At 42.9% G+C, this 27961-nt stretch overlaps 1 protein-coding gene across 1 annotated transcript in view; it reads left to right on the forward strand.

Moving 5' to 3' along the window:
- The first annotated feature begins 1270 nt into the window (after window positions 1-1270).
- LOC119918278 (leukocyte immunoglobulin-like receptor subfamily B member 3) overlaps window positions 1271-27961 on the forward strand; it is a 200988-nt gene continuing 174297 nt past the window's right edge. Inside the window, exons 1-3 of the mRNA XM_038738927.1 lie at window positions 1271-1359; window positions 1576-1611; window positions 3794-4090. Of these exons, the coding sequence (XP_038594855.1) occupies window positions 1308-1359; window positions 1576-1611; window positions 3794-4090 (385 nt within the window). The 5' untranslated portion in view covers window positions 1271-1307. The remainder of the gene's footprint in view (window positions 1360-1575; window positions 1612-3793; window positions 4091-27961) is intronic.

The following is a 27961-nucleotide window of genomic DNA, read 5'->3' on the forward strand; positions in this document are numbered from 1 at the left end:
TGCCAGCTAGCATTGGAGATCTATGAGATATTCTGGTTTTGAACTGCCCGTGGGAGGAACGTCCATGTAAAAATCTCTACATTCTTGATTAATAGCCATGTGAAATCTCTTGTCCCTTTCGTCTCCTCAATTCGTGTGAGTTTCCAAAAAGGCTCTGGTGAATCTCCGTTTCCTGATCCGCTAAACCAGTACAGTAAATGCCAGAAAAGCTGCGCGGGTTAAAATAGGCCAATGCCTTTCTGCCTTCTGGGACGTGCTGCGGTTTCGTCTTTGTCTCACAAGCATTAAAGTTTTTCTCGATTGCTTGTAATACAAACACTGGTTATAAGTAATGTTGCTTGTGGTTCTCCCCCTCAAAAAACCTTTCACATAATGAACACAAAAAAAGAAATAACAAATGTAAACTTCTGTTTCCCTCCTCCTCCTCCAACTCCTCCTCATCTTACTCCTATCCCATCTCCTCCTCCAACTCCTACTGTTCCTCTTCCTTCCCTCCTCCTCTCTGGTGTCCTCTATGTCTTCTTTCAGATTTGTTTGGATCCATTGTTCCAAAACTGAAAGAACTGAACTTTTATCTATCTATCTGCTCCTCCTGCTTCCTCCTCCTCTTCTTCTCCCTCTTCCTCCTCTCTCATGTCCTAGACCTTTCTCTTTAGATTTCTCTGGATCCATTGTTCCAAAACTGAATGAACTGACTCTGGCCCTTTTATAAAGCTTCTGATTGGTGTGTGATCAATTTTGACTCCTTGTGTTTCCACCTGGGTAGCTGTGTGCTCATTGAGCTCAACCTGTGCTGATTGAGTGAACAATATTGAATGTCAGTGTTTTCTCAATGACCACATGGTGCAGGCAATGAGAAATGAAGTGTGCTTTTTGAAAAACCCAGTTATAGTTTTGCTTTCGCTCACTTTCACTTCTTGCAGACTCGTGTGCCTCATAAAATCAGATACAGTTGGAAAAATACCAGTGACTACTTTATTATTCTGAAAACAATTAGATTACATAATGCATAAAAATAGATTACATTTAGAGAGATAATAGCTTAGTGCAGTGCATTAGTTTACACACAAAATGGAAACATATATGGAGGAGGTAAAGCAGTTTTTTGGAACTTTGTGTTTATCAACAACAATTTCAATATCCATAACTAGTGATAGATGTGGTACTTCAGTGCTGCAGCTTTTGGTTGAAAAAAACACCAGAAACAGGAAGTGTTTCAGGAAGGACAAGCTGTGTGAAATGTTTCTGTGCACTGCAGTTTTTAGTTAATCTGTGCTGGTACTGATAATTGACACAGAGCAGCTGTCATGTCAGCTATGGGGAGCATACAGCAGAGAAACCTACGCTATTTGGCCCTTGGTAAGACAGACTTTCCAAAATTTTATTTGAAAAGCAGCTTTTTTGTACAGCAGGGTTGTTGTATTGTATAGAACAGAAGTCTCTTAAGGCCATTTAAAAAACTTCCTATCATTAAAAGAAACACGGGAATCTAAAACAGAAACAAGGAAAACTTTCATTTCTGCACTTTTCAGTTTACTGAATGTAATGAGCCATGTCATTTCTTCTGTTCCACAGTCTTTTTCCTCCTGACCGCTTCTTCACCTGCTGCAGGTCAGTTCATTCTCCTGTGTCATGCGTACAGTAATGTTAGTTTGCTGTTTACTTTATTTTTTATCAGATCTGGGAGTAACACGTTACAAAAGTAATACAATTACAGTAATGTATTGTTTTTGCTGTAAAGCGGTAATATAACGCATTACTTAAAAAAAAAACGGTAATATTATAACCGTCACAATCTCAGTAGCGCGTGTTACAACGCACCCGAAATTAAGTGGTGTTTTGTTTTTATAGTAATTCACCAACACCAAGAAACATTTGGGCAGCAGAAAAACAAATCCATAAGTAAAAGAGTAACATTATTTCCTGTTGCTGGAATGCGATGGTCGGCAGGATGCAAACTACAGCAGCTCCCCTGATGGATCAATCAAATTTCTGTAGGCTGTGTGTCTGTGCTTTAACAAATAACTTTCATGATCAGAGAGGCTGCTGTCAGTTCATCCTGACTGATCCTGATCCACATATGCAGGCACATCTTACTATGAGCATAATGCACCAATTAAAAAGCAGTGAAAGTTACTCAAAAGTAATGTAAAGCATTACATTTCAGAGACAGTAATATTGTACTCTAATTAATTACTCTCAATTGACAGTAACTAGTAATCTATAATGTATTACATTTTGGAAAGGACTTGTCTAGCACTGGTCTTTAAAATACTCTCTGTTATGTCTTACATGCAATGAAGGTGTTCAGATCAGACTAACTGGGTCCGGGTCTACTCAGTGCTCTGGAGAGTTGAAATCTATCACAACAACACCTGGGGAACAGTCTGTGATGACAGCTGGGACTTAAATGATGCTAAGGTGGTGTGCAGACAGCTGGGCTGTGGTGGAGCACTGAATGCCACTCAGTCGGCCCATTTTGGTCAAGGAACCGGTCAAATCTGGCTTGATGAGGTGGCCTGTTCAGGAAGTGAAAGGTCTCTAACTGAGTGTCGGCACGGAGGATTTGGGTCACACAACTGTAACCATAGTGGTAGTGTAAGTCATTGCCTGACCACATGGTGCAGGCAATGAGAAATGGAGGTATTTGTGTGTAGAGTTTAGAGAAATGGGTGGGCTTTTTGGAAAATGGAGTTGTGGTTTTGAAATTTTAGTTTAATAGACTGGTTATAGTGTTCAAGCTATTGAGAAAAACTGTAATTTAATTTCCATCTGTAACAGAGATGCTTGGTCACCAAAGCCTGGCAGTGTCTGACCTGCGCCCAACCCAGGTGTCTATGTGCATCAGTTTGCACCTGCCTGCAACAGTGTTTCTGTGCGGTGTGTCGTGTCTCTTAACTCTTTCTATTCATGCTTTCACTTTTATGACCAGACATCCGAGATCAAAACTGGGAACATAATCCCTGAAAAGGGGGAAAAAAAGGGGACATTTCCAGTTTGACTATCATTTTTTTTCTATTTTAAACTAATACTATTACTTCTATTCAGAGTTTTTTTCTGTATTTAGCCAGGGACAGGCAGCCAAAAACGGGGACACTCCCTGAAGCCAGGGACATCTGGTCACCCTATGATCCCACACTATAAATATGATAGAGAAGCAGAAACAGATGAGAGTAAGAAGAATGAGCACGGGTGGCCGGGTGAACACCGGCCGGTGCAGTAAACATAGCCTAGCTAGCTGGCTACGATTTCAGTACAGTAATATCAAAGATCCTTGCTCCTTCTCAACTCTCTGGTAATATTCTATTCACAAAATACAACCAATAGTACGGTAATGTTAAATCTTACTTATCGTAATCCCCTGAGCCCTGTTTGCGATGGTCCGCCGATTTGAGCATGAATATGCTGCACAGTGCTCTGGCATCTTGCTTTCTTCAGCTGCGCAACTGGGACTATGACCGGTTCCATAGGGCGTCTACCTCTATATATGTTTATGCTCTGAAGTGCTACTCCTTCAGTCAGAATCTGTAAAAGGGAACAAAGCCAAAATGGAAAGGAGAATCATATACATATTTATCATAATTACAATAACAGAATAATATTATAAATTCTCACATCTTTAAACCTATTAGATAAACCAAGACGTTATGAGTTGGCTATTTTTAGAGTGGATCATTCATTCAAGTTGCCCATTATACTGCCTTACCACTACATGCTTATTGAAAAAAGACAGGCAGGGTCAAATATCTAAACAAATACATTTAATATTTTTATTGTTGTGTTATTTTTTCAGAGAGCCTCTCAAAGCCCAGCATCTCCATGAATCCTGCTGGTGAGGTTACCTGGGGTCAGAACGTCAGCATCACTTGTTCCATCTCAATACAGGTTCATTTAGACGGAACATTCATCCTGCAGCAGACCTCAGGCTCATTCAGAAAGACCCAAACATCAAGTACCAACTCTGCTACCTTCATTATACCTAAAGTGAACTTTGATAATGAAGGATCGTACCAGTGTCAGTATCAGACAAGTGTTTCAAGACGAGACTTCAGCTCCCCTTTAAGTGACTCTGTCAGACTCTCTGTTACTGGTAAGACAATTAAATACATAAATTAAATACAGCAATTGACCCAGAAAAGTGTACAGTAACAGGGTTGGGAGGATTACTTTAAAAATGTAATCCGGTACAATTACTAATTATTTACTTATAACATAATACAAGTACCACAAAATAAAAGTAATTTAATCTGATTACTTTTAGTTACTTTTGGATTACTTCATATGCAAATGAAGACAAGTGAAGATGCGTTGTCTGCTTAGTGTGACATAGAATAACAAAATCTTCCGTTCCCAAAATCCACGTTTAAATGTTTTTCTATGATATGCTTTGCACTATGTCTGGCCCATCAATGACAAAAACGTTGTTTTAGAGGTATTCTTGATGATATTTAAGAATTTGTCATTTGGACAACCATTTTAAAATGTTGATGACTCACTCTGCACTTGTTGTATTAATTTAGCGTCCAGTGAAAAGATTTCTCAATATAAAGCTGCTGAAGCATCGTGTTTCACGGACCGGGCGCCATTGAATGCTGTACAAAAATAACTTTTTCACTGATTTTGGTTAAACTCGATCATATTTGATGGAGAAATATTAGAAAAATTTAGAAAATATATTCTAATTTTCTCTCTGGTGTCCCCCGGCTGCTCTGCCTCAACTCTGTGATTCACAGAGTTTCCTGATGGACAGAGAGCTTTAACTTGTTGCTGAAGTTAGTTTCTTGATTTCTTAAACACATTTCTTGAAATTATGCTTCTTTTTCTAGAAACTCTAAACGCAAATCCACAACTTCTCACCCAATTTCCCAAACATCCTATTTTCAGTTTAAAATGAAGCTCGCCACTCAAAACTATTCAATCTTGCTGAAAAACCAAACTTTGCCCTCAGACATGACACACAAGCCCTCAGAAACACACACACTGCAACACGGTCTGACACACTGGTAGAGAGATTCAAAGCAATACTACAAAAACTGGTTATTAGTAATAATGGTTCTCCCCCTCAGAAACCTTTTCACATGATGAACACAAAAGAAATAACAAATGTAAACATTTGCTCATGTTTTATTCCTTAGTGTGCTGAACAGTTCAACACACCCAACAACTACTTATTCAGCCCCAGCGTCCTGTCTTTGGTCTATGACAGGCCAGAGACTCTTGTTCTCCACCTACTCCTCCCTCCCTACTCCTATACCTGCCGGAGTAAAAAGTGTTTGCAGTGAAAAATTAGCTGCCTGCTCTCATTGGCTGGATATGGATGTTGAGTCGGCCGACTCCGGCAGATATTTGGCATGCTGGATTTCTGGCAGACGTCGGCGATGTGTCAGAAATGTGTCGGGGAGTCGTTTTGATGCGTCGTTGAGTAGTTCACACGTAACAAATCGGGCTATAAATCGTGTAGTGTGACCTAGGCTTTACTCCTCTCCATACTGTGTCTCCTCCTCCTCTCTGGTGTCCTCTCTGTCTTCCTTCAGATTTCTCTGGATCCATTGTTCCTAAACTAAATGAACTGGCATTGGGCCTTTTATCTTTCTATTGAATCTTCTGATTGGTGTGTTATCAATTTTGACTGTTTGTGGTTCACCTGTGTGCTAATCGAGCTCAGCCTGTGCTGATTGAGTGAACAATATTGAATGTCAGTGTTTTCTCAATGACCACATGGTGCAGGCAATGAGAAATGAAGGGATTTGTGAGTAGAGTTTAGAGAAATGAGTGTGCTTAGCTCAGTTAGCTGTGCAGCCACTGGTCAGATTAGCTCTGCCCATACTGGGAGCTCGGAGCACCAGGGGAGTGTTTGTGTTTACCACAGACTGTATGAAGGTGTTTACACCTTTACTCAAGCACTGGAGGTTTTCAGGCCAGGGGCGGGGGGCCTGGCATGGAATGATGGCGGGGTGCAGCGCCGGCAATTCGCTCAGCAGTGAACACGGCATGAATAGGACCAAACACAGCCTCAAAGACCAACAGGGAATCCAGTACTGATATGATTTACTAGAGCTTCTTGATGGATATAGTTAGCCTTACTTTTTTTCTTAAATTTAACTGGAAAAGCTCATACGTACTGAGGTCATGTCCTCTGTATTGTTACCAGGATATTTAATCAACTCTTTCCATTCTACAATCACAGGCTGATTCTGATAATAATTACAGCCAGTAGGTCCTATTTTTGTGGAGGTGTAAGAACCAGCTCCAGCAGCGCTAACCTTTAACTTCACTTTCCCTATCCATGTGGTCGGATTAAATAAGCGATGTCCACTGTAAGGGCTCCAAACAGGACAAACTCAAACTCAGGGTCTGACAAGGGTTTGCCAGCCAGAGTCAGGGAGGCAGAAACAAAGGCTGAAAAGCAGAGCAAAGCAGGGAATGATGAGCGATGGGGCGGTATATGCACTGCAAGGCTGATTAGAAATAAGATGGGAAGCAAGAAGGGGTTACTGCAGGGCAGCATGGAGGGGCAGGATCTGTAATGTCAGGGAGAGTTAGTAAATGGCAGAATGAACTGGCTGAAGTCGTGACAGCGACTGTGTTTATCTTAAACTAAATCACATGCAAATGACACCTGTGTGCTACAAAATAAGCACACCATCTCTACACACACCAGACTGGTCCATTAAGCTCCATAATAACTGAACTTACACTAGGAAATGGATGCTAAGATCTGTGTGGCGCTACGTTGACTACATGGCACAGGTCGCCTGCTGTGATACAAATGGCACCCAGTAATCTAGGTAAAAACAACCTCAAAACGGTCAAAACAGGTGACTTAATAGTAGAAACAGTAAACAATATGCATTAAAAGCTTGAACAAGACGGTTCAATTTTCAAAGAAAACAACACAATAGCACAGAGGTGTTTTTCCACAATTTATCCTCAGCAATGCTAAACTGCGCTTTGAGGGGCAGACGGAGAACGACGGAAATTTAGTAGATACAGCAGAGATGCATCTCGGACAGTTTCCACAGGAAACAGTAAATAAAAATAACCCTGGGAAAAATAAATACCAACTGGAAACTAGAACTGCAAGCAGTTGTAATCGGGGTCCAAGCCTCCCGGCGCAAGCTGTCCCCTCGCCCCGCGGAGGTCGCGGGAGTTGGCCTGGGCGCCCCGCTGCGGCTCGGGGGGCCCGCGGAGAAGAAACGATGAGTTATAAATTAAAGGGAGTTGCGGTTACGGAGATATAAAAAGAATGTATGTCAATGGGAGTGTTATTTGATTTCCAATGAATAGCGCCACCTAGAAGCCGATTTCACACAACCCCTTGGGAGGTCGTGCAAGATGAGAAGCTTGGTGTAGATTGGCCGTTGACGTAAGATCTGACATGACATTGTTTTACCGTTTTGCGCAAACATTTGTTAGCTTATAATTCGGACGTTTTTTAGCGGATCAAAATCCCCTCTAGAACCTTTTTCGGCTTGGTTCAGAGATGGTCTCTGCCAAGTTTCGTACCGATCGAACTTTTGGCTTCGGAGGAGTTAATTGCACTAGCGGCTAACTGCACCAAATTTTGCACAGCCCCTCAGGGGGGCATGACACATAAGGTCCTGAAGTTTGGTGTTGATCGGCCATTCCCAACCTAAGGTATGACATAACTTCCTGTTTATAGCGTTTTTCACAAACATTTATTAACGTATCATTTTAATAGTTTTTGTGTCGATCAGACTTGTGGTTTCGTGGAGTTAATTAAAATAGGTTTTTCAGTTGTTGCGATTTAGCGGAAAAAAAATCTAGGTGGAAATGGGCGTGGCCTATACCATTAGATTCAGCTCGATCCCTCGATATGCGCCTTCGTATGCGGGAGTTCCAAGGGCAAATGCGTATATAGCGCCCCCTAGTGGTAGAAGTGTGCGGATTTTTTCGCCTGAGGTACTTGCAGTGGTTTGGACCTACCCTATGAGTTTAGTGTCTGTAGCACTTACCGTCTAGGCTGCAGTATGAGTTTTAGCTGCGGAATAATAAAACGATTCCAATAGGGTTCCCAGCTCCACTGGTACTGGGAACCACGATGCCTTGCATTCACGGGTTCCCTGCCCACTCGGGCTTGGACCCCTAATAAGAATTATTATTATTATTATTATTATTATTATTATTATTAAAGTGCATTTTTAACCCTGTTACACATGGAGATGCCCACACACTCTGTGCACAGTTTGTTTTGAACATTACACCAATCAATCAAATTCAGAAATTTAATATGCTACAGCAAATACATTTCTGGTACTGTAGATTCTTTAAAAAGAGCATTTACACCATCATGGTGGGAAATTTTAAAAAATACTGTTAAATTTGAACAACAAAATATTTAAAGATTTTTGTTGTGTGGTCAAACATTTCTGTGGTGTGTTTTTTTACCCAGTGAGACTGCAGCCGCCCAGCATCTCCCTGACGTCTCCTAACAGAGGTTCAGAGGTCACCAGGGGGACAGCTTTGTCTTCACCTGCTCCACTTCCTCCCACTATCCCACTGGTGTTTTCTTCCTCATCTTCTCTGGCTCCAACATCACTGACCCCAAGCCAGCAGTCAACCACTCAGCCTCCTTTAACTTCCCTGCTGCTGAGTACGAACACCAGGGCAACTACAGCTGTGTGTATGAAGTCACATGGTCTACACGGAAATACACTTCTCCCATGGCTGCACCAGTTAGTGTCGTCATCAAAACTAAGAGAATTTAAACTAATTGTTGCCATATTTTATGAACAATTCAGTCTATAACAGCTTACCTGTGCAGGGTTGCGGGGGTGCCTATTCCAGCTGATACCGGGTGGGAGGCGGGATACACCCTGGAAAAGTAGCCAGTTTATCACATACAGACACACACACATTCACACCTCTAGGGGCAATTTAGAGTCACCAATTAATCTATGCATGTCTTTGGACTGCGGGAGGAAGCCGGAGCACCCAGAGAGAACCCACACAGACACGGGGGAGAACATGCCCACACAGAAAGGTCTGGGACAGGCTAGGCACTGCACCACCGGGACACCTTGCTGTGATGATACAGTGTAAGATAAAAAAAAGAAAAAAAGACAAGCAAACCACCCACACATACCACAGTGTAGTGTATCCGTTACATTTGTATCACATTTGACAACAAAAACAATGAATGTGACTAAATATTACAAAACTCAATTATGATCCAACTATTCATTTTGCATCAACTAGTATAAACAAATTAAGAAATACACTTCAATCGGAATCACAACTAGTAGTGAACTGGATTTGTGAAAATAGACTTAAATGTAGCAAAAAGTATCTTGTTCAGGTCTAGACATGCGACTAATGGCGATAATCAGCTCTGCCTGTCACTTAAAGCCTCAAACATTGAACAGGTTCAAGAGGTAAATTTGCTTGGCGTTACACTAGATGGACAGTTGACAAGATGGGAGAAACATATTGACAACATTGTTAAGAAAATGGGTAATGGAATATCAAGTATTAGAAGATATTCCCTTTTCTTACCCCTGCCACTATAGTGCTGGTGACACAAGCATTAGTTTTATCCCACCTTGATTACTGTCCTCTAACAATAAATCTTTTATGTATGTTCTATTACTATTATTACTATTACTATTGTTATTACTAATTTTGTTATGACATAGATATATAGGTATTGTGTGTTTATCCTTAACATTTCCTCTCCTATACTCCTTTTGTTAGTCTGTCCACATTTACTAGGGTTTAGGTCAGAGCTGTGAGATTGTTTTGGTGTTTTCCTCTCTTGTTGTTCTTCTCCTCTCCTGGAATGTTCATTCAAGGTTGAGAGAGGATCTCTGTTCCCCAAAACATAGAAACCTAGACTGTGTAAATGATTATGCATCCCTTTGCTCGGGGTCAGATGCCCGAAGCCGCCCTAGGTGGCAGGTCTCTGGACCGGCTGTCAATGTTTTAGTACATGTTTACTTTTTGTACTGTTTATTCTCTTTTTGTTAATAAATTCTTCAAAGACAACGGTTGGTTGTTACTGAATTATTTGCTCAACTCCTCACCAGAAATATAATTTCCACGACATTCACCAGTCTGGTCGGGTGCAGCCAAAAAAGGTTAAGCTACAAATGGCTCAAAATAAAACTGCAAGACCCACACTGGCCCATCCATCGGATGTGAGGCTGAGTACGGACAGTGTGCATGCCAGTCTCTCATGGCTTAAGCTGATGATACAATGTTGCCGTCAATGGTAATGAGTAAAGATAATTACCATAATCCCCTTCCCCCATCACTCCGCCACCCTCCCCGCACCACAACCACCAGCAACATTGTCCAGCAACATTGCTCAAAAAGTTGCCCCGTGTATCATCAGCTTTAGAGAGGAAGAGGGGTTGGCATGCAACCTTATGAATTTCTGAGAAACCAACATACTTATAGTACTCGGCAGGCTACAAGGGTTGTCTAGTTTTGAAAAAACCCAGGACTGATGCAGATCTGTATGTATAGAGCCATCAAAATATGGAATAACTTACCAATTTTCATTGCTGAAGCACCCAGTAAGGCTGGTTTTAAAAGGCTATAAAAAAACCATTTGAATAATAAATCCAACATTGATGAGCTTAGGTGAATGGTTTGTTGTATAATAGTGTGTATGTGTGCTGATGCTTTTTCCTTTGTCAGTAGCTTTACTTTTGTATAAGCATTGTAGGTATCGTTTTTAGATTCAGGTAGAACTTATATTTGTATGTTACGTTTGTTGAATTTTATGTATTTTTTTAATGTTTGTTGTATGTGAACCCCAGGAAGAGTAGCTGCCACATTAGTAGCAGCTAATGGGGATCCGAATAAACGAACAAATAAATAAGTAGACTGATTAGGCATGAGCCATGCAAATACTGAGGAGCAGTGTCCTCACACGCTACAATCAGAACTCAATCAAAAATGATCCTTGTACTATTCACTTTAGTGTAACACTGCAACCTGCTTCAGGCTTGACATAATTTTTGAATGAGAATAATAAAACATCACAGCTACTTAACAAATTAAAACTGACTCACCGGTTTGTCTTGCCCCAAAGGACACATTCAAAGTTACGCTTTCAAAATCAGAATCAGTTTTATTGCCAGGTATGTGTACACATACGAGGAATTTGACTCGGGATTGTACATTGCTCACGATGTGCTTACTTATACAATAATACCATAACACAATAATAAAATAATAATAAAATAAAATTAGACACAAACTACAGAATAGACAACACTAATATACACACTATGAACAAAACAATATAGACATATTGACAAATAGTGCAGTGATCAGAGTGCAAAGGATGCAAGAGTAAACTATTCTCATTATGTACATGTTAAAGGTGGATATGATATACAGGTACACATACATGTACAAATGTACACGGTGTGATGGAGCATCGTGCAAAGGATGCTGGAAAAGATAAATAAGACCTATGACCCAAGGTAGATGTATTGGTATACAGTATATACAATATGACATAGTATGAACAGCACTGAACTAGAAAATGGTGAATAAAAAGTGGAAACCAGTAAACAAGTGCTGATTAGAAGCAGAGTTACTGGGTTATTGCACAGGAATTGTTCCTGACACTGTGAGTCAAAAATCAGCTGTTCATCAGAGTGGTGGTTTGTGGGAAGAAACTGCTTCTGTGTCTGTTGGTTTTCCTACCAGAGGGGAGGAGCTGGAACAGGTTGTGTCCGGGGTGAGATGGATCTTCAGGGATGTTTCCTGCCCGTTTCCTGACTCTGAAAATGTAGAAGTCCTGAAAGGAGGGCAGGTTGGCACCGATTATTTTTTCTCCAGTCCTGACTGTCCATTGTAGTCTGTCCCTGTCCTTTTTGGTGGCAGATTCAAACCAGACAGTGATGATGATGATAATAATAATAATAATAATAATAATAATTTGTAGAGCACTTTTCAAAAACAAGTTATAGTGCTTTAAGTGTAAAGACAATAATACCCAAAAGACAATAATACAAAAACAATACAAGATAAAAGCATGAAAACATTGGGGATCCTAATCTAAAATACACGTTTAAGATAAATATAAAATTAGTAAAATAGAATAAAATAATCAATAGAATTTTAAAGTCAATTCTAAAACATACTGGATGATGGCTGTGTAGAACTGGATCAGCAGCTCCTTTGGCAGGTTGAGCCTCCTGAGCGGGCGCAGGAAGTACATCCTCTGCTGGGCCTTCTTGATGATGGTGTCAGTGTTGGGCTCCCACTTCACTTGGGACATAGTGGAGTCAGCGAACTTCAGGAGTTTGACAGATGGGTCTCTTGAGGTGCAGTCGTTGGTGTAGACGGAGAAGAGCAGGGAGGAGATCACACACCCCTGGGGGGCGCCAGTGCTGATAGTCTGGGTGCTGGATGTGATGTTTCCCAGTCTCACCTGCTGACTCCTGTCAGTCAGGAAGTCTGTGATCCACTGACAGGTGGAGGCTGGCACAGTGAGCTGGGTGAGTTTGGTGCTGAGGATGTCCGGGATGATGGTGTTGAACTCCGAGCCGAAGTCCCTGAACAGGATCCTTGCATATGTCCCTGGAGAGTCGAGGTGTTGCAGGATGTGATGCAGACCCAAGTTGACAGCATCATCCACTCACCTGTTAGCCCTGTAGGCAAACTGCAGGGGGTCCAGCAGGGGGCCTGTAATGTCCTTCAGGTGGGCCAACACCAGTCTTTCAAAGGACTTCATGACTACAGATGTCAGGGCGACGGGCCTGTAGTCATTTGGTCCGGAGATGGAGGTTTTTTTGGGGACCGGGATGACTGTGGAGCGTTTAAAGCAGGAGGGAACTTCACACAGCTCCAGTGATTCATTGAAGATCTGAGTGAAGATGGGGGCCAGCTGGTCCGCACAGATTTTCAGGCAGTCAGGTCCAGGAGCCTTCCTGATCTTCTGCCTTTGGAAGAGGTGGCTCATGTCCTCTTCACAGATCTTGAGTGCAGGTGAGAGGTCAGAGGGGGAAGGTGACTGTTTGAAGATGGCGTTGGAGTGGGGGAGAGGTGTGACTCTGGGCTTTTCAAACCTACAGTACAAACCATTCAGCTTGTCTGCCAGTCGTTGAGTACCAGCAGTGTTGAAGGATGGTCTCTTGTAGTTTGTGAGTGTCCGTAGGTTTCTCCACACTGACGCAGGGTCGTTGGCTGCAAAGCTGTTATTTAGCTTTTCAGCGTAGCACCTCTTTGCAGCTTTGACCTCTTTAGTCGTAGGCCGTGTTCCTGGCCTGGTTGTACGACTGGTTGTAAGACTCTGTCCCCACTTCTGAAGGCCTCCTCCCTGGTCTGATGAAGCTGCCTGAGTTTAGCAGTCAACCAGGGTTGTTTGGTTGTATGTGCGGAAGGTTTTAGTCGGCACACACGTCCTCACAAACATCACCAGCTAGCTTAACATAAGCCGGAATTATCTACAGTTTGCTTCTTGATTGAGTTAGATGAGGCTGAGTGTTGGGTTAAATCATTTTATTTCTTACACTTATAATGCTGTACAAGTCCCTAAACTGCCCTCTACAGGTGCTGGAAAAATAGTTGATGTTATGTGATGATGATGATGACATAAGCAACATCATTCTTGGTCTAGGAAACAATATTTGTCTAAACAATCTCTTAGTAAGGTCTATTTAATAACGGTTTTAGAGCTGTTTGTATGAAACATGAGTTGTTGCATAAGCTTTGCCAATTAATGTTAAATTCTGCTTTATTTCAGCCAGGTGTCCATTTGTCTGTTGGAAGAGACAGTGTATTGTGTCTATAAGAGTTTATATATTTGCAATGAGACTGTTTTTGGCTTTAATTAGGTCAGTTTTTTGTATTGGAGGAGTGTGACTATCAAACATGCCAGTATCTATTGTATTTTTTATTTTTGACCGGCTATATATATAGCATGGCGTAGTGTTGTAGTACTCGAGACTGGTCTTGGTCTTGAGACCGGTCTTAAGACCACTTTTTGATGGTCTTGGTCTTCTCTTGGACTCGACCGCATTTGTACTCGGTCTTGTCTCAGTCTCGGACATTGAGGACTCGGGATTTTATTTCAAGACCAGTCAATACCATAACTTTGGGAATATAAATAAATTCCATTGTCTGATTTATTTGTTACCATCCTAACTTTGATTGGATGTAAAATGTATTGTTTCAAATGCAACCAATAACCCTAACTAAAAATAGTTGATTTCAGATCTTAGTTTTTGTATGTGGGTGTTTTAATGAGAATGTGGATCTTTCAGATCAATCTGAGAAGTACCTATAATCTATGATGAGTGATGATCAGGAAAGTAGTATACAAATATTTAAAAAATGTATTGTGATGCTGTATAATGTTAACAGAGGAAACCACTTGATGTGATCATTGTCTTTCAGTTAGTTTGCAATTTTATTGCCAGTTTTGTTGCTGAGTTCAAAATGTTGCTGATGGAGTTTCGAAAGGTAGTGTTCTGTTTTGGTGGTGGTGGTGTTAATGGGATAGTAAGAGATTCTAAAAACAGATGAACTCAACCACCAAGCAAACACACCCCTCCCTTTATTGCTCTCTCAGAAGCTCCGCCCTCAAATTCACGACAACGGACCAAGCAGGTCTCCTGGGTGAAGCGAATAGGGAACTAACAAAACCTGCAATTTAACGAGTGGCCACTTGAGGCTGGCTCCAAAAGGGAGTCAGTCTCCATTGACCCCTATGTTAAAATGCCCAACTTTACAACAGAATAAAATATATTTACAGCCTGCGATGGTTTTGATGTATATAGCAAATTTTGCCCTTCATGACAACTGTGAGGGGGATAATTGAGTGTGCATTATTAGGCTGTGTCTGCTTTGAGTGACAGGTGACAGGTGGCAGCTGGTGCTGTAACTGCTAGCACTCAGTCTGCCCTCTGTTAGCTCAGCTAATACAGTCACAGAGCTCTGCAGCGCTCCCTGTTTGAGCCTTTTGGAGACTTCTTTAATGCAAATACCGGACAAATAATGGCAGGCTGTGCTGTTGTGCTGTAACACTCCACACATGACAGATTTATTTATCAGTAAAGAACAAGGCACCACAGCAAGGGGGAAATATAGTGATCTTTCTAACATGTGGTAAACATTGTGAAACGGTCACAGTTTGGTTAGGTTGAGGTAACAAAACTACTTGGTGAGCTTTAGGAAAAGATAATGGTTTGAGTTAAAATAAGTATGCTATTACTTAATGCAGCTACGTAACATGTATGTTACGTATATGGCATAAGTTAACTTATGGCGCTTTCTATTGCTGGTACCAGCTCGTCATTCTCAACTTCGAAAACGTTTGAACACATTTTCGATCTGCCATAAATTTTCGTGAAATGGCCAATATTAGAAATCTACACAGTTGATTTCTCGCCTCAAAACTTCTGAGAAGCGGATATAGTGATGAAATAGCATACATTGTAAAATAGAAAACACTGGCCCCGAACTGGTGCACTTGATTCAGTGAATATTGACGATTCTCTCTGACTAATCAGTAGTCTGCAGTGTTTTTTACGTCACCTTATGGTGTCGACTCAACTTGACTCAGCTTGGTTGGAACCTCGACGTTACCACGTACAACTTTTCCCCATTGGAAAACCATAAAAAAGCAAGTTGTAGAGTCGAGCTGGTACCATGCGGCGGAATAGGGCCATAGGTACTCAAGTAAAAATAACTCAACATTGACTTATTGTCTCGTCTCCTGGGTGAAAGTCCTGTGTTTGTCCCATTGGAGGACCTGGGACCGCACAGCGTTGGGGACGAAAAGACATCCCTGAGTACCAGTACCAGGGTCGGGTTGGTACCGTTGAGCCTCCTTCACCAGAGACTCTATTTCCCAGGTAACCGCTGCCACCACACAGGAAGGAGGCAGAATGGTCTCAGGTTCTGAAGGAGACTCCTCGCTGGTGAATTGTGGAGACAAAGTGTTGGGCTTTGTGTTCTGGAACCAATCAAAAAACAGGGCCCAGCGAGCCTGCCTGGAATTGAACCTCTTGGCGGACTGGATATAGGCCAGGTTCTAGTGATCGGTCCAAACGATAATCGGCTGTTTGGACCCCTCCAGGTAATGTCTCCACTCTTCCAGGGCCAATTTCACTGCAAGGAGTTCTCTGTTGCCCATGTCATGGTTACGTTCTGCAGGGGTTAGACGGCGGGAGAAGAAAGTGCAGGGATGGAGCTTTTGATCTGTATTGGAGCGCTGGGAGAGGACTGCACCCACCCCCGTGTCCGAGGCATCCACTTCGACGACGAACTGGCAGGAGGAGTCAGACTGCACTAATATGGGCGTTGTGGTGAACTGCCGCTTAATTGGAGTAAATGCCAGGTCAGCTTCAGGGGTCCAGTTGAAGGGGGTGGACGTGGAAGTAAGGCGAGAGAGAGGAGCTGCCACACCGCCGAAGTTCCTGATAAAGTGACGATAGAAGTTGGCAAACCCCAGGAACTGTTGTACCTGTTTCCTGTTGACTGGGGAGTTGGATAAATGTCGGGGGTTCCTGTTGATCAATCTTCGCTGGATCCGCCTTCACCTGCCCACCATAAATGACATATCCCAGAAAACTCAATGTGCTGGCGTAAAACTCTTTTCTGCTTTCACATAGAGCTTGTTCTCCGGGAGTCTCTGTAGCACCTGTCGTTGGAATAGATCAGAATGTCGTCCAAGTACACAAATACAAAACTGTTAATAAAATCATGGAGGACGTCATTAACTAGGGCTTCGAAAACTGCTGGAACATTTTTGAGTCCAAATTACCCGGTTTTCGAAATGGCCCAAAGGTGTGTTGAAGGCTGTCTTCCACCCGTCTCCTGACCTAATCCGCACCAGATGGTAGGTGTTCTGGAGGTCCAGTGTGTTGAAGACCGTAGCTCAAAAGCAGAGGAGATGAGAGGTAAGGGGTACTTCCTAACAGTGATTGCGTTAAGACAGCAAGGGAACGTACATACGCCAAAGATAAGGTTACGGGCGGATATGATACCTGTTTAGGAGATTACATTCGGCAGCCTGCTTACCTCCGTTGAAGAAGCCCTGCCTAAACCAGATAAGCAACTAACTTGCACCTGTACACACTTACAAAAATTATATATTAACGAAAAAAGTCCATAGGATGGGTTTCACAGCGTGTATTTAAAGATATACCAGGTTATACCACGGCGGGATATTAGTCGCTGGAGGCTCGGCCGCACTACATTATCACCATTTCCGACATACATTCATACATCACCCTCCAAACCCCCAATGTCCCAGCAGTTCAAATGTTCATTCCAATAACTTAAATCGTCCGGATGGAACCAGATGTCCTCCGGTGGAAAAAGGAAAAAGGAAAAAATACCAAAGTGAAGTGTGGCAAGCCGCCGCAGTCAACAATGTTCCACAGTTAACTTACGCAACCTCGACCCAGTCTGTTTAGCTGATGGGATGATGTAGTAGTCCAGAAAAGTCCAAGCATATGATCCACCAACAAAAGTTCCTTTGTTGGGTCCGTCTGGCAAACCTTACACAGAGCCCACTAAACGCCGACTGCTTCCACCTGTTGCGCTCTAGAGTTCCCCCCTAACGTCACTTACCACTCTCCTTTTAAAATCTACCCTGTGGCAAAACAATAATGAGTGGGGGAAAAAAATACATAAAGGTCCTTACAACAATCCGTGATACACCACAGGCTACTGATATACAGTTGCTTTTTTTCCTACGTGAAGGCACAACCAATACACATAAAGCAGGTTTACCAACACATTAAAAGCTGTACCTGAAGGCAGAATAGGCGACTATTACATTGCCGACTTCTTATATTTGAAAATATGTATAAAAATAAAAATGTTGGTTGGTACCAAAAATGAAAAAGTACAATAATAAAACAAGTATTGAACAAGGCGATTATTGATATCACAATCAGGCTATGACATCAGCATGAAATGCTTGCTTTCCAAATTTAAAGTGATTATTTCACTCTTTGAAGTAGTTCTATAATTAAATTCCCGGGTGCACCCTTTAAACCTGAATTTCTGTTAATAACACCACATTCAAGTTTGTTCAGATCCAGTTCAATAGTACAATCCAGTAGAATTCACACAGTACAACAGTAACCCTTAACTGCAAGAATGATTCCTACTACTCAGCTCCAAATTCTCAGTCCCAAGGTGTGAACAGGTGAGTTTGTTTAAGTGAGTCCAAAGTCCAAACAAAAAAATGGATGTGTCGAAGGTAAGTCAGAGTTCAGAGTTCCATAGGGTTGGTGTATGTATATGTGTGGGGGAAGGAGTGTGAAGGTGAGTGAAGGGGTTTTGTGTTGTAATGGAGCCTACCACACTGCAAAGTGCAGTAGTAGCGGGACGGTCCAGTGATCCCGAAGAAGGAATGGCTCCCACAATCATTCAAGAGGGACGGCTCACCATCAATTTTCATCTGCAGATCCAATCCAGACAGTGGAAGAAGAAACACGCACACACAAAAAAAAACCCTGACCTGTCAACAGACAGGGTCAGAGAAATATTCACTGCTTAAGTCTCATGCAATAATATACAGTGGGTACGGAAAGTATTCAGACCCCTTTAAATTTTTCACTCTTTGTTTCATTGCAGCCATTTTCCAAAAATCAAAAAAGTTCATTTTATTTCTCAGTAATGTACACTCAGCACCCCATCTTGACAGAAAAAAACAGAAATTTTTGCAAATTTATTAAAAAAGAAAAACTGAAATATCACATGGTCATAAGTATTCAGACCCTTTGCTCAGTATTTAGTAGAAGCACCCTTTTGATCTAATACAGCCATGAGTCGTTTTGGGAAAGATGCAACAAGTTTTTCACATCTGGATTTGGGTATCCTCTGCCATTCCTCCTTGCAGATCCTCTCCAGTTCTGTCAGGTTGGATGGTAAACGTTGGTGGACAGCCATTTTCAGGTCTCTCCAGAGATGCTCAATTGGAGTTTAAGTCAGGGCTCTGGCTGGGCCATTCAAGAACAGCCACGGAGTTGTTGTGAAGCCACTCCTTCGTTATTTTAGCGGTGTGCTTAGGGTCATTGTCTTGTTGGAAGGTAAACCTTCGGCCCAGTCTGAGGTCCAGAGCACTCTGGAAAAGGTTTTCTTCCAGGATATCCCTGTACTTGGCCGCATTCATCTTTCCCTCGATTGCAACCAGTCGTCCTGTCCCTGCAGCTGAAAAACACCCCCACAGCATGATGCTGCCACCACCATGCTTCACTGTTGAGACTGTATTGGACAGTGATGAGCAGTGCCTGGTTTTCTCCACACATACCGCTTAGAATTAAGGCCAAAAAGTTCTATCTTGGTCTCATCAGACCAGAGGATCTTATTTATCACCATCTTGGAGTCCTTCAGGTGTTTTTTAGCAAACTCCATGCGGGCTTTCATGTGTCTTGCACTGAGGAGAGGCTTCCGTCGGGCCACTCTGCCATAAAGCCCCGACTGGTGGATTGCTGCAGTGATGGTTGACTTACTACAACTTTCTCCCATCTCCCGACTGCATCTCTGGAGCTCAGCCACAGTGACCTTTGGGTTCTTCTTTACCTCTCTCACCAAGGCTCTTCTCCCCCGATAGCTCAGTTTGGCCGGACGGCCAGCTCTAGGAAGGGTTCTGGTCGTCCCAAACGTCTTCCATTTGAGGATTATGGAGGCCACTGTGCTCTTAGGAACCTTAAGTGCAGCAGAAATTTTTTTGTAACCTTGGCCAGATCTGTGCCTTGCCACAATTCTGTCTCTGAGCTCTTCAGGCAGTTCCTTTGACCTCATGATTCTCATTTGCTCTGACATGCACTGTGAGCTGTAAGGTCTTATATAGACAGGTGTGTGGCTTTCCTAATCAAGTCCAATCAGTATAATCAAACACAGCTGGACTCAAATGAAGGTGTAGAACCATCTCAAGGATGATCAGAAGAAATAGACAGCACCTGAGTTAAATATGAGTGTCACGGCAAAGGGTCTGAATACTTATGACCATGTGATATTTCAGTTTTTCTTTTTTAATAAATTTGCAAAAATTTCTACATTTCTGTTTTTTTCTGTCAAGATGGGGTGCTGAGTGTACATTACTGAGAAATAAAATGAACTTTTTTGATTTTTGGAAAATGGCTGCAATGAAACAAAGAGTGAAAAATTTAAAGGGGTCTGAATACTTTCCGTACCCAGTGTACACTACATGAAATGCACAATACACAATGATATACATACTGTGGGTGTTTACTTTCTGTGCCTCTCTCTCAATATTCAGCATATAAACATAAATAACTTGGCTCAACACCCCCAGAACGCTTTCCATCAACCGCTGGAAAGTGGCACCAGCATTCCTCAGCCCAAATGGCATGACCTTGAACTGGAACAGGCCTAGGTGGGTGATCATAGCTGTTTTTTGCTTGCTTTCCTCATCCATGGCTACCTGCCAGTACCCACTCTGGAGGTCAAGCGAGCTGAAGTACTGTGCTCTGTGCATGGACTTCATGAATCAGTGGCATGGGGTACGCGTCATGGTGTGTTTTAGCATTAAGTCCCCTGAAGTCTACACAGAAACGCGGAATTCCGTCTTTTTTAGGTGTCAAAACCACTGGGGAGGCCCAAGCAGAAGTGGAAGGCTCTATGATACCACTGCTGAGTATTTTCAGCAGCTCAGGCTGCGCGTCCAAAAGGAGAACTGGAGGACGTTTGTCACCGGCATCTCCCAATACAGCCATAGTGTAAAAGTTGATTGTAGGCGCTGTATGTCCCCACCGCAGTGCTTCACGCCCCTTTGGCAAGAACCGATACTCTTTTCCACCCGGCATCACATATTTCCTAAGGTGGGGCTTCAGGACAATTTGGCTTGCGCACATGAAATCTAAGCCAAGCAGCAAAGGCATACAAAGTTGATCATCACTAAGTACATGTATAGTGACGGTGACATGGGTATCGTGAAGGGAGAGGAGAAAGATGGTTGTCCCCATAGCTTTACTTTCTTGACCATTTGCCATGATAAACTTTGGTATTTCACACGCACTCAGCGTCTCACCTGCCTTCTTTACTTAGTTCCACAGGGTTTTACTCATTAGGGAATACGTGCACCCCGAATCGAGGACAGCATCTCCCGTGGAGCCTCGGATGGTTATTGGCACTACCAGGAGAGTTGGAATACCGAGGACGCTGGCCACATCCGCACTATGCCCCCGGCCTTGACCATGCTCAGGCTTTTTGCTGGGTGTTTTGGACGTGCGGTCTGAAGAGTGGGATCGCTGCACACGATTCCAATAATCCTTGGAATTACTCCAATCCTTCTGATCGTAGGCAAAATCACGAAGGCACTGGGTGGGTGACTGCACATTTGAGCGGAGCTGCTCCTCAATCTCTGACTGGTAGTCTGTGGGCAGGAAAGCCTCAAGGAAAGCTCTTTTGAATTTAGCCCAGTTAGTTATCTTGCTGCGGGAAGCTAACCACCAGCTCCGTGCAGGACCTTTTAGAACAGCATTGAGGGTGCCTATGAACTCAATGTCACTCAGTGGCCTGAGGGTCAGAAAGTTTTCACACTGCTCAATGAAATCAGTGATATCCATCAAACCCCTCGACTCTCCAAACTGGGGAAACTCCATTCTAATAGGGGGTTTGGCCGTAGCTGCCGCTGATGGAAGGGTGACACCCTCTTCAGACATATGCCAGTCAGCAGATGCCAAAACTGCAGGTGTGGAGAAACCAGCTGGCCTCCAAGAGGAACGACTTTTGCTGCGAGTCTTTTCCAGTTCTTCACGCCACTGCTTATCTCTTCGCTTTAGGCAGGCCACCACAGCCTGGTCAAACCTCTGAAGCTTCGTGTCAATGTACTCTTTAGCCTCCTTAGCCGTTGCCTCAATGGCTGCTCTGAGACCCTCCTCACAACTGAGTGTGCTGTCAATTGTGTCTTTAAACCGATTTTCTAAAGTCTCCACCTTCAACTGAAGTTCCTGGATCTGTCCCACCATTGATTCCGCCTCAGCATCCTCATCATCATCCTGTGCTGGTTGTTGTTCTTCTTCAGGGGGATCCAGATACAATGAGTCCAACATGGAGGTTATTTCTGTGATGCCACTACGGTTGTGTCTGGTGGTGATGTGACGGTATGGGTCAGCTTCATCAGGAAGGCTGGCGTTCGGTTCCCAGTCTATGAGAGAGGAGGCATTTTCCTGCTGCGCATCACTTACCACAGTGGTCCCCTGCCGGCTGGTGGCAGCCATTCTGAGTAAGAACAGCTAAAGAAACAAGGGAGTATACGAAATGTAGTTTAGGATGTGTACTCCCCATAAAGGTAATGTATTAATGTGCATGGGTGAATGTACAATGTGCCATTGACCGTATATGTATTGACTGTGTATCCTTAGTAAGCTCCTGTTTTTTGTTTGTCACTCCCCATTCTCCCACCAATACACATAAAGCAGGTTTACCAAGACATTAAAAGCTGTACATGAAGGCAGAATAGGCGACTATTACAACTCAAGCCAGCAGCCGACCGTCTAAGGCGTTAGCCGTAAAGGGCTTACTCAGAGGCTCTAAAGGAATGCCCGCTCTTAAAGCGAATTCTCTGTCAAGGAAACAGTTGTCAGCCCCAGAATCTATTAGTGCGGTAAGAGGAAAATTATGTTGTTGAAAACAGAGTGGCTGGAATCTGCATACGAACGGGAGATGGGGAAATAACTGTGCTGTGACTCACCAATACCCCCACTCTTACTGACGAGTCTGCTATTTTGGCCGAACAGGACAGAGGGCGATGCGGTGCCCAGGCCTGCCACAGTACAGGCACTCTCCAGCTCTCATCCGACAGTCGCGTTCAAAAGGAGTCACTGCATGGGTTCGTCGACCGCAGCTCTGGGAGGTGATGGAGGCTGTAGCTTGGGAGGCGTGGAAGCAGTGGCTCAGGTGCATTCATTCAATCTAGCCGATATCAACCTGCATCTGATGAAAGCAGCTGGCGGCTCCGCGAGTAAAATAAGCTGATGAAAATATGAATGAAAGCTGCTGCGCAAAAAAAGCGTCCGGTTGCTACGACGGAATGCAGTGATCGATCACTGACGAGGGATGTGACTTGAATGTAGCCTATGCAGTAGGCTAGTGTTAAAGGATATCAGAAACTAAAACTGAGCATCGACTTAGAGTAACATCATTTCAATTTCTCTTAAACCTTTAGCCTAATAAATCCCAAGACATCATATTCTGGGTTATTCAATAACGAATTCACAATCAGAATCAATATCAATATAAATGAGGATAATGTATGCATTGTGCCAGTAGAAATGATCCTGCTCCTCTGACACAGAAACCTTAAAAAAATTATTCATGTGCTGCTTTGCACTGCTAACTGAGACTTTATCAGAACAGTGCACGTGTGCAGACACACACTTTTCCAGCTGTGATCAGCTACTGCGGTCATCAGAAACGGACGTCGCTTCATGTGACGCTTCGGAGGAAAGGATGGCTGTGTTCGAAAGGAATTCAGTTGCCTTGCTGCCTCGATACCATTGCAGACAGCTGCCTCAGAAAGAATCACTTTCGAGTGAAAGCAGCTTTGTTTACATTAGTTTTGAACTGTCTTCTAAGACAGCAGTTACAGCAATGTGTGAAGTCAGTACGCTCTGACAGCCAGAAGAGACACTAGCCTTAGCATAATGTAGCAAACCTAAAATTTAGTTATGCATTTTAATAAATTTTTGAGAATTGATACCCAATTATGAATTTTAATATTCATAAAATCAAATTTTATTCCTCATTTCAGGGCACCACCGGAGTTGTTATAATCCTAGAGTCTCCGGACCTCTAGGTAGTTTTTAATAATTATACAATTATCACTAGTGATCAGTTAGTTAATAATCGCTCAATTATTTTAAATCAGTCAGTCAGTCTCATATCTAAAGGGTAAATTCTCTTGGCAGGGATGTAGAAATAGGCAACACACACAGTTCAATTTATTCTCTAACTACTGTGATAAAAAGATGGTTATGGATGGGAAAATAATAATTGCCGAACAATGAGCTTGGAGGTTCAATTGTGGGAAGCATTTGACTCATACGGCATAGAAGAGCTAATGAAAGTAAACTAACGCTATGGGTTTGGGAGTTAAAAAAATCTAAAAATATCTGATCACAGAAGATGTGTTAGGTCTTACTGCTTACCGGCGGCCTGCTTGGCCTGTTGCTGGTCCCACTAGCTGCCCGATCCTGGCTTTTTGCTAGGGATTCTCCGGGATGTCTGATTGAAAACGCCCCCTCCGTCTGGCAATTCGGCTGTTTTCAGGTTTCCTTCGTTGTAGCTGGCGAGACCACGTGGCTTGGTCTGACCTCGGTGAAGTTGGCTCGAAGAAAAAGGCTTAAAATGGAACTTGGTCGTTCCTGAATTAGTCCAGTGTAACTTAACGGACTGATAACTTTAACAAACAAAAGAAATAAAGAAAATAAAACAAACTGAAGGGCAGATCGATGTCTCGGCACTTCATGTGTGTAGCTTCAAGCGAAACAAAAGGCCCTTTTCGCTGGTCGACTCTGAGGGCGTTGCCTGGCGCGGCACGCGTCCAGAGAGCCGAGCAGAGCAGCGGAGAGAGCAAGGAGTGAAGAGAAGAGAGCGAAGCGAGGTCGCGTGTCGCTCTTTTGTTGCCTGGGGCATGGTTCCCCAGGGGGCGTTTCAGATTTCCCAAGGGACTGCCTTTTAAACTTAATGTTTAAAAAGAAATCTATTTGCGCGTATTATAATCAAATGTTTTCCACAATCGAACCTCAATGGTCCAAGGTTGTACTGTTTGTATTTGCTAACAGGAAACAATTGTCACATTATTGGTCAGGATATTTATACATTTAACGGCATTTCCAACGAGGGCATGTAATACTTATTTCGTCCACTTGGGGGAGCTCAGGTTACATGAGGAAAGCTTAGATTAAATCAAAGATCGTCTCTCCTTAGGAACTGGGAATATTGTTGATTCATCCTTAAATTCAAGCTGGCGGTTAAGAGTATAGTAAAACATTCCTTTGTCATCATTTCTAAAGGAATTTTGTAGGAAAGTATTATGAACAAGCATTGATTACATTAGATGAAGGAGTGTCTTGCGGAAAATAACAACACTGCAACTAATATCAACAACGGATAGCACAACTACTAAACACTTTTAAAAACGTACAAATTCGGCTTGTTTGTCCACCATCTTGACCAGCTTTTGAAAGCTCCGGCGGCCGCAGCCGCGCTGCTTTATGGGTAATAGCCAGCATCAAGTCACCATCGATGCTGCCTTCAAAACTGGCCGTTACTAGGGCAGCTTGAAGGCATCTCAGGAGACAGGAAGAGATTGTTCAGGCCGTTTCGAACAGCACTCGATGTCTCATGTCTCTACAAACATGTCCCTTCTCTCCTGGCTTGGTTTCCTTGCGTCTCTCCATGAATCCCTGGTGGGCGGGACTAAGACACCAGGAAAAGACGCAAGTGAGGGAAACGTGGATGCAATTAAGAGACTTGAGAAGGACCCAATGTTTTAAGAATTGAGATGTCCTTCAAGATGGCGCGCTGAGATCGATATTCGGGTGACAGGCTCAAGGATCGAGGAGTTGAATGAGAAAGGCCCCTAGTTTCACCCTCTCAGCTAAGCTCCACCCTCTGCCTCTCCAGTAGCGGGTACACACCTGGAGACAATTGCCTCTTTAAGAGTTGATATTCAGGGGGCACTGATCTGTCTTGATGCATTGTGTTGCAGTGTGGCCAGGGAGCAGGTTAGGATTTTGGATGGTGTGCCTCAAGGCTGATGCATAACTGTTTAAATTTTTGTGAACACTTTTTAAATAGTTTTTAGTACAGGCATTTTAAGCCACATGTCGCCAAGACCCTGTAGACTACATGGCAAAACAGGCCATGCAGTCTACAGGGTCAACCTCCACTGCCATCACCGCAGAGATGGCAGTGGAGGTTGATGCCCTGAGATGCCTTAAATGTCCAGTTTTTAAATGAGGTGGAGTCAGACCTGGGTGGATGATTTACTGCATTAGTTGAGGGTTGTATAGCCACTGCTGTTATGCCTGCCTGATCAACTGATTTTTGTGTCCTGATTTTAAATGTGGTTTCTTTTTATGAGACTGATACAAGTGGATGGGCCTTGTGTATGCTAAATGCTAGGTTCTGCTAAGGGTGGGGCAATTTGCTTGGTTTTGGGCTGCGTGACTTCCCTCAGCCCTTTTCCCCCTTTTTGTAGTGTTCTGCTAGATCAGGATTCTCCAACTGGCGGACTCCGGTCCACAACCAGACCCTGTGAGGCTTCCATCCGGACCATGAAGCCTTTTGACACAACTAGGAAACGTATAATAGGCGTATTTATCTTGTCAGTTAAATTATTTTTAACAGGCAAAGCGAGGACAGCTCTGTAAAACTAGACACCGACAGTTTGAGGAAACGCACCCGCAGAATTCTGAGGTGAGGACGAGGAAAATCAATGCGCTCAAAGCTCAATATGAGCGCTCTACACGAGTGCTGTGTCACTCCCTCACAAAACAACAGCGGGCATATGAGTGTTCACTGAGATTACAGTGGATTTTAGGACACACAGACTTCACAGATGGAGAAACGGTAAAGTAGTGCATGGATGCCATGTATGAAACACTTTTAGATGGAAAAGAAAGACATGAACTCATAGAAAAACTTCAACATCATGTTTGTTTAATATAGGAACAGTGTTTTTGCCTGTTTGTGTTAATGATTTTGAAAGGCTAAAAACAATTTATCTCAGGGATCCAGGGAAGTAGAGATGAGAATGAAAGTTTGTGCTTTTATCTTTCAGTGATTATGCTTTTCCCAAGGCTATTTTTATGGACTGAAAAGAGTATATTTAGAATCAGATCAGAATCAGAAGGAACTTTATTGCCAAGTAGTGTTTTACACATAGGAGGAATTTGCTGTGGTGATAAGGTGCTACACGTAGACAAACATACAGTCAACATAAATAAATGTAGAAATATAATAAATATGGAATAGAAGAACAACGTTACAGATATACAGGTGCTGGTCATATAATTAGAATATCACCAAAAAGTTGATTTATTTCAGTAATTCCATTCAAAAAGAGAAACTTGTATAATGTATACATTCATTCCACACAGACTGATATATTTCAAGTGTTCATTCCTTTTAATTTTGATGATTATAACTGACAACTAATGAAAACTCCAAAATCAGTATCTCAGAAAATTAGAATATTGTGAAAAGGTTCAATATTGAAGACACCTGGTGCCACACTCTAATCAGCTAATTAACTCAAAACACCTGCAAAGGCCTTTAAATGGTCTCTCAGTCCAGTTCTGTAGGCTACACAATCATGGGGAAGACTGCTAACTTGACAGCTGTCCAAAAGACGACCATTGACACCTTGCACAAGGAGGGCAAGACACAAAAGGTCATTGCTAAAGAGGCTGGCTGTTCACAGACCTCTGTGTCCAAGCACATTAATAGAGAGGCGAAGGGAAGGAAAAGATGTGGTAGAAAAAAGTGTACAAGCAATAGGGATAACCGCACCCTGGAGAGGATTGTGAAACAAAACCCATTCAAAAATGTGGGGGAGATTCACAAAGAGTGGACTGCAGCTGGAGTCAGTGCTTCAAGAACCACCACGCACAGACGTATGCAAGACATGGGTTTCAGCTGTCGCATTCCTTGTGTCAAGCCACTCTTGAACAAGACACAGCGTCAGAAGCATCTCATCTGGGCTAAAGACAAAAAGGACTGGACTGCTGCTGAGTGGTCCAAAGTTATGTTCTCTGATCAAAGTAAATTTTGCATTTCCTTTGGAAATCAAGGTCCCAGAGTCTGGAGGAAGAGAGGAGAGGCACAGAATCAACGTTGCTTGAAGTCCAGTGTAAAGTTTCCACAGTCAGTGATGGTTTGGGGTGCCATGTCATCTGCTGGTGTTGGTCCACTGTGTTTTCTGAGGTCCAAGGTCAACGCAGCTGTCTACCAGGAAGTTTTAGAGCACTTCATTCTTCCTGCTGCT

The sequence above is a fragment of the Micropterus salmoides genome, unplaced genomic scaffold (genome assembly GCF_014851395.1).
Source record: "Micropterus salmoides isolate LMB-PRFRI ecotype aquatic unplaced genomic scaffold, ASM1485139v1 Ms_hic_scaffold_10, whole genome shotgun sequence".
NCBI lineage: Eukaryota > Metazoa > Chordata > Actinopteri > Centrarchiformes > Centrarchidae > Micropterus > Micropterus salmoides.